Source organism: Martes martes (assembly GCF_963455335.1).
Source record: "Martes martes genome assembly, chromosome: 3".
Classification (NCBI taxonomy): Eukaryota; Metazoa; Chordata; class Mammalia; order Carnivora; family Mustelidae; genus Martes; species Martes martes.
This window is the reverse complement of record NC_137890.1, coordinates 4,087,851-4,103,775: the sequence shown is the minus strand read 5'-3', so window position 1 is coordinate 4,103,775 and position 15,925 is coordinate 4,087,851. Positions and strand designations below refer to the sequence as shown.

The 15,925-nt window shown below is 41.7% G+C and overlaps 1 protein-coding gene across 2 annotated transcripts; it reads left to right on the top strand.

Annotated features, from left to right (window-relative positions):
• ABHD13 (abhydrolase domain containing 13) lies at positions 1-15,598 on the top strand. Of its 2 annotated transcripts, none has more exons than XM_080797970.1 (2): positions 1-278; positions 14,495-15,598. In XM_080797970.1, exon 2 carries the CDS (start codon positions 14,515-14,517, stop codon positions 15,526-15,528), a length of 1,014 nt encoding a protein of 337 aa, XP_080654096.1. In that variant the 5' UTR covers positions 1-278; positions 14,495-14,514; the 3' UTR covers positions 15,529-15,598. The 2 variants fall into 2 exon arrangements, with proteins under 2 accessions (XP_080654096.1, XP_080654095.1); XM_080797969.1 differs by lacking the exon at positions 1-278 and adding an exon at positions 981-1,111.
• Positions 15,599-15,925: the final 327 nt, after the last annotated feature.

Sequence of the window (15,925 nt, the reverse complement as noted above, 5' to 3'; positions counted from 1 at the left end):
GAGGGCGGGTCGGGTTCCCACTCAGGGGAGGAAGGCGGAGAGGCGAGCAGGTGATGTGGGAGCCGGCGGGGACATTTGCCGGCGACACCGAGCGTGGGCCGGAAGTGGAGGAGCCGAGAGCGGCGCCGCAAGAGCTCCGGGCTAGACCGTGGCGACGGCGGCGGCCCCTCGGCTGGCGGAGGACGATGAGGAGCGACGGAAGCCGCGCGGGGGGACGCTGCTGCGCGGCGCCGGGTTCCGAGTCCGCGGCCGACTGCGCAGCCTGCGAGCGGGTCTAAGTAAGTGCGGTGCGCGGCCGCCGGGCCCCCGGTGCGCTCCCGCCGGGGGAGGGACGCGGGGGGCGGCCGGCGGGGCCTCCCCCGGGCTGCGCGACGCGGACGGGGGCCGGGCGAGGGGCCCGGACGGACGCGCAGCGTGGCCGCGGGCGCGCCGGTTACCGACGGCCCCGGGTGCCGTGCGGGGACCGGACCTGGAACCGGTGTCCGAATCCGCGGCGCGGTGCTCCCAGAAGCGCGCCGGGACCGGTCCTGGGAGGCCGCCGCTCCCCGCCCCCACCCGCCCCCGGCCTCCCCCGCCCGGAGAAGCGCGCCGGAAAATCCCCAGCTGCTGGGGCGCGGGGACCCGCGGGTTCACGCAGGGAAGTTTGGGGTGTCGAGGAAACAGCGCGAGCGCACCCCGCGCGGCCGAAGCCCATCGTGCTGTGGATTTCTGACAGCATTTATTTTTTGCAAAATGCATCAGTAGTGTGCCTGCCCCGGGTGTCCTGACCCCAAAACCAGGGCTGACTTCTGCAGCCGCTTTACGTGGGTTTGCCCGGTGGTGGGAACGCAGCGCAGACCCGCAAGACGGGACGGTCTGTGAGTTCTGGGGTTGGATTTTCATGGGTCCCCTCCCGGTTTCTTTCCGCACGGGTTAATACTTCTTTGTGTGCACGCTTAGATTCATCACGTTTTCTACGAGAAAGTTAAATTTCATTTCAGGAAGTAGCAGTCGGCTGTTACCGTGTGCGGTCATCTCCTAAGTGCCTACCTGAACCACGGACTGCTCCATTCAGTAACTGTGCACAGACTTACTGCGCGCCGGGCACTGTCTGCGGAGAGCATGGAACCGAGTAGGTGCAGCCCCGGCCTCATGGACCTGCCCGCCGGTGTGAGACAGGCGCACCGGTTCCAGTGCGGCAGTCAGTGCCCCTGTCCGCGCTCACGAACGCAGAGTGTGGGGCGGGCGCCCATAGAACAGGGCCAGGGAAGGCTTTCTGAAGGAGCTGCTACCCGAGCTGGGTTTTGACAGAACAAGTAGGGCATTGCCCTAATTATTTCCTGTGTGCAAGTACTCAGGTATTCTCCGGTGAGTCTTACCCATTATTTAATGCAAGTCTAGCAGGACCTGTAGCTGTACTTAACTTTCACTTACCCTGCTCTGGTGGATCATAAATCACTTTAAATTTTGTTTTATAGAAGCAGCTGCAATAACACACTACCTATTACATTGATCCCAGCAGTGTTTCAATTACACATTTCATCTTGCCTTTACCTGTGCGGAAACATGCATTTAGAGAAGCTAAGTGAGTTGACAAAAGTCACCCAGGTATAACAGACCAAGCTGGAAAACGCCTCTTTCCATTGCGCGGCACTGCTGCCCTTTGGTCGGTGATCTGAGATGACGCCTGTAAGCCAGCTCCTGGCTGTCTATACCTCCCCATCCTGGGGCCCACATGCCTTCTCAGGCACACCTCCAGCCCCTTTGCCCTCTGTGTGACAGGATGTAGGAACCACGTTGTTCTGGGTTAACAGTATCACTTAGAGATAGGTTTTCCTATGATCTCACGTCTCTTGTTTCTCATCTCAGGGGAATCTATTCCTGTGTCTCTGCCTTTCCCTCATTTAGGACTCAGTGATAACTCAGATTCTAAAATCTTTCTAGTTCTTGTTTAATCACCCCAGGAAGGCCTGAGGCCCATAGGTGCCCTTCTTAAATTGAGACCAAAAGAGTTTCTAGTTTTTCTAATTTCTTCTAATTAAGATGATTTTCCCTCAAATGATACACTTCATAATGAATTGTTTTATTTTGTTACTGTTTCTAATATGTCTTAACTCCTATAGCAGTGCATTCTAAAGTTGCAGAGGTGTGGTATTTCTAGGACTTGAACTATATGCATTAATGAGGTAGCCTGAGAATCATTAAAAGAAAATAATTTTTAAGTTTCATCCACCTAGTTTATATAAAGTGGCTAGAACAGTACCCCCTTCGTAAGTTGGAAGTTTCCTGAAGTTCATTATCAGTCTTAATTCTAACATTACTATTTGCATTTTTAGCCTTTGTGGATCTTTTTAAACAGTTTTCTTCCTTGCAGCTATTTATAATCTCGGAACAAACTGTGATTGGCTTGCATAGTGACAATGATCTGTCATCTTTGTTCTGTCAGAGTTGACTGTATTTGCCAAGTCTCCCATGCTACAAGTCAAGGGGAAGCGCACACATGCTCTCCGTGTGGCTGTCGGTACATGTATCTGAGGTTTCTGCTCAGGCGGGTTTAAATCCCAGTTCAGAGCGCTTTCTGAACGATTCAGTTCCTATCCAACATTTCTGTAGGCTGTTGTTGTTCATTTGTCCCAGAGGACTATTAATACCCCCTTTTTCATTATTGATGACATGTGGGTACCCATTAGGGAAGTAGATAATTCATTGTGTGGTGTCTCCCGCACACTGATAGCTGCTTGTGTATCCACGTCCGCTGTGCGACTGCCGGGATTTCTTCACTTCCCCTTGCTTAGCAGAGAAGGAGATACGTTGATGTAGGAGGGTTGAACCCGAGTGCTGTGGTACTTGAAATGTGATTGGAAACTGAATTCCCTCAGAGTAGCTGATGAGCAGCATGGGACCCTCCTGTTCCTTGTCATCTGGCAGTGACACATGGATTTGATGTCTGTGGTTTCCAGCCTTCACGTGAACCCGTTCTGTCACTTGGAGGTATGCTTGTTAACAAATGATGAGTTTTTATTTTTAAACAAGCTGCTCCCAAAATTACCAGTTTGAGACAGACTTAAGGGCCTTTAAAAATAATAGTACATTCATGCTTGAGGACTTTCTCCATTGCATGTGTATAATTGGTGAACCTTCAGTCCGAGTGTCTGCGGGAATTTGTCTTTCACGTACAGGTAGACATCTTCTGTACTTTTCAAAGATCTCGGACTGTTGGCAGAATCAGTAAATCACTACACACTGTATAATACAGTGTAAGCACTCACAATTAAAATAATTAAGATAATTAGCATTTACTTTTTTGTATGAGAATTCCAACTTTTAAAATCTAATTTTAAGTACGATTGAAAGAATAACATATTTGTCTGATCTACTCTGCTGTTGAGGCAATGATAATTAAAATGTATTCATAATTTAAGTTTTAGTTCTTGATTTATTTAAGTTTTCTTTTTTTTGTGATTTGTGGATAAAATATAGCTGGATAGAGAACTGATCTGAATAGATTACAGACTTCAGAGGGAAGTGATAATATTTTTTGGCAAGGAAGAAGTTGATGGTGCTTGTTACTCTAGACTTGAAATTAATCTTTAATGTAGCATTTGCCATCGTGTCATTACTTTTTATTGGAGAAACTAACCCGAGTTTCATTAAGTAAAGCAAAAACAAGACATTTCAGAGTTCATGAAAACTCATGATAGTTTCCTGTATTCCTGACTCTTCTTTCTCCCCTCTCGGTAATTACATACTCCTAAAACATGCTATGTTTTATGTGAAGGTTGCTCCGCCAGAGTTATTTTCTACAACTTTAACTCTGTGTGCTTTAAAAATATGTTACTTTGACAGTAGTGGTCTGGGAAGGAGACGGAAAATGTATGATGAATAAAATATTTCACAAACCTTAATTGAAATGTAAAATCACTGTGTACACATTGGAGATTTCTAGAGACTCATTTTTAATCTTGGTGCATACTTACCTCTCTCACTAACTTTTCAGTTACTCATTAAAGTCATGTAACTGGGCCCTCCAACCTTCTACTGTACTAGTTAATAAAGACTATTTATAATCTAGTGCTTATTTTCCAACTCTACCTTTACTTTTTCCGTGTCACCTATAAAATAGAATTTGTGAGACCTTAGGGATTATTCAGGTAACAGCTTCCCTCTGCAAATGGGTGAACCGAGACCCAAGGTAAAAAAGTGATATGTGGGAATACCCATTCAAAATGGGTCACCACGTTTAAATGTGGACTTGGCTAGTGATCTGAGAATGTGCAAAGCAGGAGTCACTGGGTACAAGCCTCACCCAGAGTGACACAGAACTTTTGCCTAGGCAGAAAGTTCTCCCTCCAGAGTTTGCCATCTGTCTTCTGTTTATGATCATTGGGTACTTGAAGAATGTTAGGTGTTTTTATTAAAGATATTTCTCTTCCAGAATCTAGCAAGTTTTAGCAACCTGTCTATATTATAATGCACAAAATATTTAAATTAATGTAGTACATTGTTTTTTGGGGGGGAATTTCTCTGGTTTTATTTTATTTTTTTATTTTAATTCCAGTAGAGTTAACATACAGCGTTATATTAGTTTCAGGGACATTTTTTTTTTTCTGGGGATGCAAAAATGGTTCATTATTCTCAGCATGATGCAACACACTAACAAATTGAAGGATAAAAATCATAAGATCATTTCAGTATTCAGAAAAACCATTTAAAAAAATTGGACATCTGATTTCATGATAAAAACTCTCCACAGAGAGTGGGTATGAGGGGATCTGTTTCAACATAATGAAGGCCATAGGTATATGAAACCCACAAGTAACATCCTACTCAGTGGTGAAGGACTGAATGCTTTTCACCTAAGACCAGACCGGGAACGAGCCAAGGAAGTGCACCTGCCCCACTTTATTCCCCTAGTACTTGGAAGTCCCAACTGTAGGAATCCTCTTTGATGTGACCCCTGCTCTCCCTTAATCGTGGAGTTTGTCCCATCAGTCTTCAAGTGGATTTCTGGGATGCTTAGGGTGATTTAATAGTTATCTAGTTCTCCCCCATAGTACCTCATTCTTAATCTGAAGGAGTCAAGTTTCTGGAGGAAAAAGACACTAAGGTTATATAGTTAGACTTCGGAACAGTGGTTTTCAAACTCTCTGGTCTCAGAACCTCTTTACGTTTTAAAGAATTATCAAGGATACCAAAGTATTTTTGTATATGTGTACTCTAGAGAGAGATATTTACTGTGTTAGAAATTAAAACTGGGAGTTTATAATGTATATAACATTTCAAAACAGCAGTAAAAAGTTCATTACATGTTAATATATTTTTTGTCGAGAACAGCTGTTTTGAGGAATATGGCATTGTTTTACATGTCTGTAAATATCTTTAATGTCTGCTTAATAGAAGGTAGATTATCATGTTTCTGTATTCATTCTCCGAAGGTAGATTGTTTTAGGTGAACTGTGTGAAGCAAATCAGGTTCACACAAACTTGTAAAGAGAGGAATATTACGGATATTCTTTGATATTGGTCCAATACTCAACAGGTAGTAGTTTCTTAAGGGCTGGTTACATTGTGGAATCTGAAACCTGGATCAAAGAACTTTTGTCTTTGTTACATTAAAATCTATTGGTTTGTCTTATAATGAATTGTTACTTCTGCTTGATGATGTGACAGCATTCATTGCTCATTTGGAACATACTTGTTTGCTGTGTTGGGCAGATTCTTTCGAATGTTGGTAATCGAAAAGGTTATCAGAAATTGCATTTGCTGGTACCATCACTACCGTGATGCCAGCCGGAAAGCCTCTGAATGGGAGGCTGTTGGCAACTTCACATTCGTCTTCCATAACATGTCTGCAGGCACCTCAGTCTGAATAACCGTAGTTTGTCAGTGGTCTTTTTAAGTAAAATTGTTGTCACCTAAAAAAAGCAACTAGTTCAGCTCTCGACTCTGAATTTCAGTGCAGGGCCCTAGGGCTTTTTGTGTCCTCTCCATTTTGTCACACGTTCATCACACAAAATGTTAAAGATGTATACTTATTGGCTGAGATATAAGTAAATTAATAATTTTTATGGCTTTTTCGTGACATTCTTAAGTAAAACTGACTTTTGGCTCCTTTCCTGGAGTTCATGGGGATAAAGAATGGGATTCCTGGACTCCTGCCTCTGGGTGCCGCTGCCTTGATTGTTGCTCAGACACCTGCAGTCCTCCAGCATTGGTTTCGTACCATTAATGCAGCAGTGAAAAGGCAAATAGTGTCTTAGTGTCATTATATCAGGGATCTTGAAGAGACCTCGGAAGGGTCTTGTGGCCCCTAGGACTGTGCAGTGCAGCCACTGGCATAGAAAGGTCTGAGGCCTAATAAGGACCTTAAAGATCATCCGCTTCGACTGCACTGACTTCCTGGACACTGTGATTGCCAAGTATTTACTTAGATTATGCTTGAATACTTCTAGTTCCTGCGAATAATTGTGCTCAGTAATAAAAATAAGTGGCATAGATAGCCATTTGATGGCAAGTAAGAGAAATCCTTAATCGTGGAGTTGTGCTTTGTCCTGTTTTTAAAAGTTTGCGTAAATTTCCACTTGGTTTCTGTAAGTAACCAAGCATGACGAAATGTAGAGATTACTCAAATTCTGTTGTAAAGGACACATAGTTGCTGTATTTAAGGGCAGTTGTGATCTTTGATTGTCTTCGTGTCCTCTGTGATTAGATCGGTATATGTTAGACACGCGCTGTGACATGTGCCCCTGTTTCCTGAGTAGATCATGAGTCACTTGAGAGTCACATGAGGTAGGATCTGTACGTATTTGTGGCGTTGTCTTTCGTCTTTAAGTAGCAGGTAGGAAGCCCTGGAATCTGCCGGGCCTGGGAAACCAACTCTGGGTCTGCTTCAGGGGCCTGGGTGGCTTTGAGAACCTCCATGGGGATTTGTGGTTGTGTTCTGAGGACTCACGTCATTGACGAGGGGCCTGACTTTGGTACTGGTCTCTCTCTCTCCGTTTTTTTTTTTTTTGAGCATCAACTTAGACAATATTTATTTAAATAAAGTGGAACCATTTGCAATTCTCCCAAGTACATATAAACGAGGGAGCGCCTGAGGTGACTAATGGAGGTCAGGTGAGCGTTCCTGTCACCGGCTCCGTGACTTACACTCCACTCCCGCTGCAGCCAACGTGATGGTTCTGACAGCTTCACGGCTTCAAATTGTTTTTATTTTTAGTCTTAAATTGGTGACTGTATACTCAGGACGGTCTAACATTTACAAACCTGAAGCACATGGAGCACTAAAGGTGAATAAAACAAGTTAACGAGGACCATACATTCTCAAGGGGATCATCCCCAGATCTGGGGGTTCTGTTCATGATTAAAGTGCTTCTGTAGTACATCAAGATGTGGCTGATATTTCAAAACCATTCTCTCAAAAGGAAAACTATCACATCTACTTTGTCTAAACATTATAATAAAAATTAGTAATGCTTCTAACAGATTTTGTTTTTTTAAGATTTTTGTTTGAGAGAGAGAGAGAGAGAGAGCGCGAGGGGGAGAGACCTCCAGCAGGGGCGGAGGCAGAGGGAGAGAAGCCGACTCCCTGCTGAGCTGGGAGCCTGACCTGGGGCTGGGTTTCCTGACCCTGTGATCATGATCTGCATCAAAATCAAGAGTTGGCCACTTCATCCACTGAGCCACCCAGGCACCCCTCAATAGATCATTTCTTGAGAAGTGCTTAGTAATATCCGTTTGATGACTCTGATCACTGCATCTAAATAAAAAGCATGAGATTATTTTTAATGTTGACTTTTTTCATTCAAAGTCAAGACCTGTGCATGTTATAATGATGTGCTCATTTTTTGAAACTTTCACACGTTAACTAAATTTTAGTTTACACGTTATTATATATTGAACTCCAGGATTTCACCTGTGTTTTTTAAAAAAGTATTTGTTTGCACACCATGTTTTTTTTATTTTTATTTTTTTTTAGTAATTAACATAAAACATACAAAATGTGAGGGGAGGAGAAGGATGTGGTTATTTGTACATAAGTTTGAGGTGTCAGCATCAGATACTCAGGGAACAGATAAATTGAGATTGGAGATGCAGTAGACATAGAGAATTGAAGTAAGTTATACACAAGTGTGATAGTTCGAGCCATGAGAGAGAATGAGATCGCTGAGGGAAGGGAGGTAGATAAATGGACAGGACCTGGGAAGACACCGACTTTTAGGGGTGTATCAGAGGGAGGAACACTGGGATTTGGGTGTACTAGAAGCCGAGGAGGAGTCAGTGTTTAGTGCTACTGAGGATTGTGGTGTTGCAGTGTGAACTGAGAAAAATCCATTGGATTTATCAGCAAATGAGGTGTACTTTTTTTTTTAACTTTTTATTTTTTATTAACATATAATGTATTATTAGCCCCAAGGGTACAGGTCTGTGAATCGCCAAGTTTACACACTTAACAGCATTCACCATAGCACAGACCCTCCCCAATGTCCATAACCCAGCCACCCACTTCCTACCCCCTCCCCCCAGCAACCCTCAGTTTGTTTTGTGAGATCAAGAGTCTCTGATGGTTTGTCTCCCTCCCGATCCCATCTCGTTTCATTTTTCCTTCCCTACCCACCAAACCCCCCACGTTGCCTCTCAAATTCCTCTTATCAGGGAGATCATATGATAATTGTCTTTCTCTGATTGACTTATTTTGCTCAGCATAATACCCTCTAGTTCCATCCACGTCCTTGCAAATGGCAAGATTTCATCCTTTTGATGGCTGCATAGTATTCCGCTGTGTGTATACACCACATCTTTATCCATTCATCTGTTGATGGACATCTCGGTTCTTTCCATAGTTTGGCTATTTTGGACATTGCTGCTATGACCATTCGGGTGCACATGCCCCTTTGAATCACTACATTTGTATCTTTAGGGTCAATTGCCAGGTCGTAGGGTAGCTCTATTTTCAACTTTTTGAGGAACCTCCATGCTGTTTTCCAGAGTGGTTGCATCAGTTTACATTCCCACCGACAGTGTAGGAGGGTTCCCTTTTCTCCGCATCCTCGCCAGCATCTGTCGTTTCCCGACCTGTTAATTTTAGCCATTCTGACTGGTGTGAGGTGGTGTGAGGTTTACTTTTTATGAGAGATCGTGATGAGGGTTCATGCAACAGATTCTTAGATACCAAGTAGAGAGTTCCTGGAGTGGTTAAAGCCACAGGTAGACGGATTTGAGAGACATTTGACACGTGAGACCTTGTGTGATAGCGTAGCAAGACCAGAACTGAGAAATGGGAGTAAGTCAGATATTTAAGATGCAGGCATAAGGTTAAAACATTAGAATGCAGAAGCATGGAAGATGAGAAGATACTGGTTGACTGAGTTTCTGTTGTCTATAGGTCTAATGCTCTTTCCCTCTCAGCAACCCTTCTAGTTAGTATGGACTTTGGTTTAACTTTGAGTATATAATCTCATCATTTCTCTAGGTTGTTCAATATACTAAGGTGATATCAGCAAATGCATTTGAGCGTACAAAAGAACCTGGCAGATAATCCATCTCTTTTGGCAACACATTTCATGAAATGTTTTGCCCCATAGATGCCCCCATAAAACGTATAGTTGCCTTGTTTATTGTCCATGACCGGCAGCAGTGGTCTTGGGTTCAACTGGGTATTCATGCTCAAAACCTGATAGGCCATACCTGGTGCTCTCTCTTTCCCCTTTTTGAAAGATAGGGGATACAAAACGCAGCACGTCAGCATCAGGTGTATTGTTCCCCAATAATAGCTTAGGATAGTGGAAAGATGTGGGTGGGAGCACGTGCCACCCTGACTTAGCTGCTTCCTGCTCCGTGGGAGATAGTATCTTTTGTAACAGCACCAGGGCACTGCATCCAGGTGCAAAGAACATACCAGTTCCAAGTCCAGTCCCTACTGCGAGAAGGCTCTCTTCATAATTCCTACCGGACACGTGTAGCCCTACTCAGTGTTTGCTCAACCCGGATGTAGCTCACCGCTAGGGGTCAAGTTTACCACACAAAATGTTGCTTAGAAAAAGCTGGCATCCCACCTTTATGAGGTTTCCAGGGTAACAGTACTAGAAGGTTAACCAGAGGTCATTTTTTCATGCTGGAGAAAAGGTTTTGTTAACCCTTTACTCACACTAAGTTATTGACAGAATATATGGAAAACTTGTGTGTCACTAGCTGTATGATCTATGAAGTGGACTATTAGAGGCACTGTTCGTTTTCATTGCCTTTCATAACATCTGGGTCTACACGAAGTTGTTTTTACATGCCAGCAGATGGCTCCAGTAATTGTATTTTGCTGATAGTTTTAATACATTTAGGAAATTTAAAAAGTCCTTCCATATATTAGGTTTACTTGCTCCAATTCTTTAAGACCATAAGATTATAGAAGTGTGTACTCGCTCACTCGCTCTCTGTCAAATAAAATCTTAAAAAAAAAAAAAAAGACAGCATACACACTTCAGAGCAGTTTTTATTCACCTGTCCTTAAAGTTGATTTCCATTTGATATTCCTCCAAATGGATTGACTTCGATTCTGTCTTCCATGGTTTAAGAATATAAGTTTATGTTGTTTATCACAAAGTCATTTAGTTAAGGTGACTTTTCAGGACTGCTTTGTGGAAAACTGCAAATTTAATTCCTCTTATTTCTAACCATAAGTGAACTCAAATATGCCATTTTTCTGATGTCCCGTCCTAAATATATATATGTCCAGTGCTCAGAATACAGTTATGTTTCCTCAGAAGTCTAATAAGTTAGGTATGTTACTGGATTGTTCATTCAAAAAAATATTTTAGTCTTGAATATATGTAAAGTGGTGTACTACCCAGTAGGGAATAGAGTAGTGAAAAAGAGAAAGACAGTTCTTAGCCTTATAGATTTAAGTTCAATATTGTATGTTGAAATTAGAAATTACAGAGCCTGCTTTAAAGGGATAATTTTTCTAAGTTTGAATAATTGAAAATTGTAACTCTTTTTTCTATGTTTTTGATATATTTGTATATATGAGATAGTACAGTAGTTTTTGTTTAATTTGAAAATTGGTCAGTTCTTGATTATCCAGGATATAGGGGCCCTTATCAAATTTCTAGATTTGCTTGGTACATTCTGATGTTGATGCTAATTTGAGCAGAACATGCTAGTACAGCTAGAAATACTAGTCACAAAAGCAAATACAGTTAACATATCTCTATAGCATTTGTAAATGCTTTTTAAATTAGTTTCATTTGGTAATGCTGACCGGCCTTATATATAGGCATTTTAAAAATTCTCATTCTACTGAAAAAGAAATTTAAACTGGAAATAAGTGATAAACATAAGATTATTCAGGAAATACATGGTAGAGCAGAATTTAAGTGGATGAATTTTTTTTTTAAAGATTTTATTTATTAGAGAGAGAGAGAGAGAGAGCGAGTGCACAGGCAGACAGAATGGTAGGCAGAGGCAGAGGGAGAAGCAGGCTCCCCGCCGAGCAAGGAGCCCGATGTGGGACTTGATCCCAGGATGCTGGGATTGTGACCTGATCCAAAGGCAGCCGCTTAACCAACTGAGCCACCCAGGTGTCCCTAAGTGGATGAAATTTTACTGTGTTTTTTTCCTACTAAATCACCAAATAAATGGTACTTTAAATTACTCCTCTCTCTGATAACCGTCATAAATGATTGGCTCTAACCATGAAAAAGATAGTAAAATTGTTCACTAAAGAAATTTCTTAAATGGTATCTTATTTTCCAAATAGGGCAGTGCTCTAATATGTTTGTATTTTATCCCAAGCCCTGTTAATCCTAATCATTACACACAAAAAAATTTTTATTTTGATGTAAAAAGTTAATGCTGGTGTGTTTTTACATTTCTCCAGTACACCTGTTGGGTACAAATGACAATCATTGATATCACTTATAATTAAAAAATAAAAATAAAATTAAGTAAACAGTAGGTGAAAAGTTTAAATGGGCCAGATGTGTTGTTGAGACGTATCCACTGTGTTGAAGGAATATAGAGTAGCTCTGCCTGATCTGAGCGCTGTAGATAAATTGCTGTCATAGGTTGTAAAGGCATTGATTGATTATTGATCTGCAAAAGTTGTCAGTATTGAATGTAATTGCCTTATTTGGCCGCTATAATGTAACCACTTTCAATCTGGTTTTTAACCAGTTCTTGATATCTGCTGCTCAGGGATTGCTGCTTCTATAATAGTTAAGCTTGAATTTTTGTTTTACCTCACATACCTGCTTTTCTCTGGCTTACCATGGAGCTCATTGTAATAAAACTTGCTACAACTGGGTGGCAGTGTTGATTTCAGAGAAACTTCAGAAAAATGTCCTTTGTCGGTGTACATTCTCAGTCATTTGGATAAGAACTCAAATTTGAAAGTCTGTGTTTAGCGAAATAGTAAGACATGTTTGGTTAGATAATGGGGAAAATCACATTTGTTAAGTCATCTAACTCATCTTTATAGCCAATCCAATTTAACTTGGTTTTATGATTTTTTTTTCAGTGTTTAATTCAGTGAATGAAAATGTCACATTTATTAGCTTATGGAATACAGTAAAATTTAAAAAATCAGTCACTAACATTAAATTTAATAATAACCTCTTTATGGTAGTTTTATTAGTGAGTAAAAGAGAATTTAGTATTTTTTTAAAGAAGGGAATATGCAGTGGGGGAAAGGTCAGTTTCTTCAACCAATGGCGCTGGGAAAACTGGATGTCCACATGCAGAGGAATGAAACTGGACCCTATCTTACACCATAAACAAAAATTAACTCAAAAAGGATTGAGGACTTTTAAGACCTGAAACCATAAAACTCCTAGAGAAAAACCTGGCCATAAGCTCCTGACATCTGTCTTGGCAATGATTTTTGGATCCGTGACATCAAAAGCAGGGGCAACAAAAGCACAAAATAAGTAAGTGAGACTGCTTCAAACTAAAAAGCTTCTGCCCGACAAAATGAAAAGACAGCCTACTGAGTGGGAGAATATATTTGCAAATTATATATCTCATAAGGGGTTAGTCCCCAAAGTATATAAAGAACTTACACAACTCAGTAGCAGCAAAACAAACAGTATGAGTATGAAATGGACAGAAGATCTGAATAGACATTTTTCCAAAGAAGACATACAGATGGCTGGTAGGTATACGAAAAGATGTTGAGCATCCCTAATTATCAGGGAAATACAAATCAAAAACCACAGTGAGTTATCCCGTCATTATCTGTCAGAATGGCTGTTATCAAAAAGACAAGAAATAAATGTTGGCAATGATATGGAGAAATGGAAACCCTTGTGCCCTTTTGGTGGGAATGTAAATGGTGCAGCCACTATGAAAAATAGTATGGAGGTTCTTCAAAAAATTAAAAATACAGCTACCATATGATCTGGCAATTCTGCTTCTGGCTGTTTATCCAAAACCACTGACTCAGAAAGATGTGTGGACCCACATGTTTATTGCAACATTATTTACAACAGCAAAGATACGGAAACAACCTAAGTGTCCCGTTGATGGATGGATGGATGGGAAAGGAAATGTGATACATACAGAAAATGAAAATAAAAAAGAATGAAGTCTTCCGGTTGTGACCAAATGGATGGACCTGAGAGCATTGTGCTTCCTGAGCTAAGTCAGAGAAAGACAAGAAAAAACAAACAAACCAGCCCCCAAAACTAACCCCCCTCCCACACCCAAAACAAAACAAAACAAAAACCCCAAACATCAAGTTTAACAGACACAGAGAACAGATTGTTGGTTGCCAGAGTCAGGGATGGATGAAATGGGTGAATGTACAAACTTCCAGTTGTAAAATAAATAGCCTTGGGGATACAATATACTGTTTGGCAATTATCATTAATACTGTATTGCATATTTGGAAGTTTTAAGAGAGTGGATCTTAGAAGTTCTCATCACAGGGGAAAAAAAATATTTCCAGTTGTGTATGGTGACAGATGTTAGCTACTTACTGTGGTGATCATTTCCCAGTATATATAAATATCCTTATTTTGTACACCTGAAAATAATACAGTGTTACATGTCAGACCTCAGTACAAAACTTTTTTTTTTCCTCAGCCTACCTGGCTCACTGGTGGGCACACGAGGGGCTTTGGAATCACGCTCGTTGGCCTCTGGCCTCTTCTGCCTGAGGAGCTGGGAGCGCAGCTGTTGACTCACGCCCCCGAGCCTCCCTTCCCTCATATAGAAATTTGGGAACATGGCCTCAACCGATTCTTCTGTCAAATCAAGGAGAATGCCTTAATGAAAGTACCAGGCAGTAATTAAGCACTTTTTTAAAAAAGGAGTCTCATTTGATAACTCTTTGTGTTTCATAAATGCAGCAGTGGGAGGAGAGCGGAGACTGATGAGAACGGAAACAACAGGGGAATCCGAGCAGCAGGGGGTGGAGCCTTCAGAGGAGTCTCCTAGTAGCGTAATTTATTATCTCGTGGATCTAACTTTTTAAATAACGTATGTTGAATTACTGATTCTTTCTCTCTCTCTCTCTCTTTAGGATACTTACGGAGGGCGGCCATGGAAAAGTCCTGGATGCTGTGGAACTTTGTTGAAAGATGGCTAATAGCCTTGGCTTCCTGGTCTTGGGCTCTTTGCCGTATTTCTCTTTTACCTTTGATCGTGACTTTTCATCTGTACGGAGGCATTATCTTACTTTTGTTAATATTCGTATCAATAGCAGGTATTCTGTATAAATTCCAGGATGTATTGCTTTATTTTCCAGAACAGCCATCTTCTTCTCGTCTTTACGTTCCCATGCCCACTGGTATTCCCCATGAAAACATTTTCATCAGAACCAAAGATGGAGTGCGCCTAAATCTTATTTTGATAAGATACACCGGAGACAACTCGCCCTACTCCCCAACTATAATTTATTTTCACGGGAATGCAGGCAACATAGGTCACAGGTTACCGAATGCGTTGCTTATGTTGGTTAACCTCAAAGTCAATCTTTTGCTCGTTGATTATCGAGGCTATGGGAAAAGCGAAGGAGAAGCCAGTGAAGAAGGCCTCTACTTGGACTCTGAGGCTGTCCTAGACTATGTGATGACTAGACCTGACCTGGACAAGACGAAAATTTTCCTTTTTGGCCGTTCCCTGGGGGGAGCCGTGGCTATTCACTTGGCCTCTGAAAATTCACACAGGATTTCAGCCATTATGGTAGAGAACACGTTTCTAAGCATACCGCACATGGCCAGCACTTTATTTTCCTTCTTTCCGATGCGTTACCTTCCTTTATGGTGCTACAAAAATAAATTCTTGTCCTACAGAAAAATCTCTCAGTGCAGAATGCCTTCTCTTTTCATCTCTGGACTCTCTGACCAGTTAATTCCGCCAGTGATGATGAAGCAACTCTATGAGCTCTCCCCGTCTCGGACTAAGAGATTGGCCATTTTTCCTGACGGGACTCACAATGACACGTGGCAGTGCCAGGGCTACTTTCCTGCCCTCGAACAGTTCATCAGAGAAGTCCTCAAAAGTCATTCTCCGGAAGAAATGGCAAAAACTTCCTCTAACGTAACAATCATCTAATGTTGTTCCTTTTGATTCATGCACTGTATTTTAATTTGTGCAGAATGATAAAGAATGTTCCTTCCTAGAAGTGTGTTATGTCTGTACTTGTCTGAAGAGTGACATTAAACTTTGAAAGGACTTCAGTGCTCCTCTGAGATGGTCCAAATAGTTTTTTACATTTGAAGAATTAGAATTCTTGGGATTCTTTCATACATTTTCATCCAACCTTTCAATGTGGTTATGTATCCATCCCTTTAGTTTAATATGCCAGTGTAATAGCATATTGTATTCAAAAGTTTCTTGTTGCCTAAGTGGTGTGCCCCGCGTGACACTCGGGTTAATGGCGGGGTGCGGAAGGAGAGTCGTAAACGAGAAACCTTTGAGTATTCTGCCTTTAGTAAATACCGGGACAATC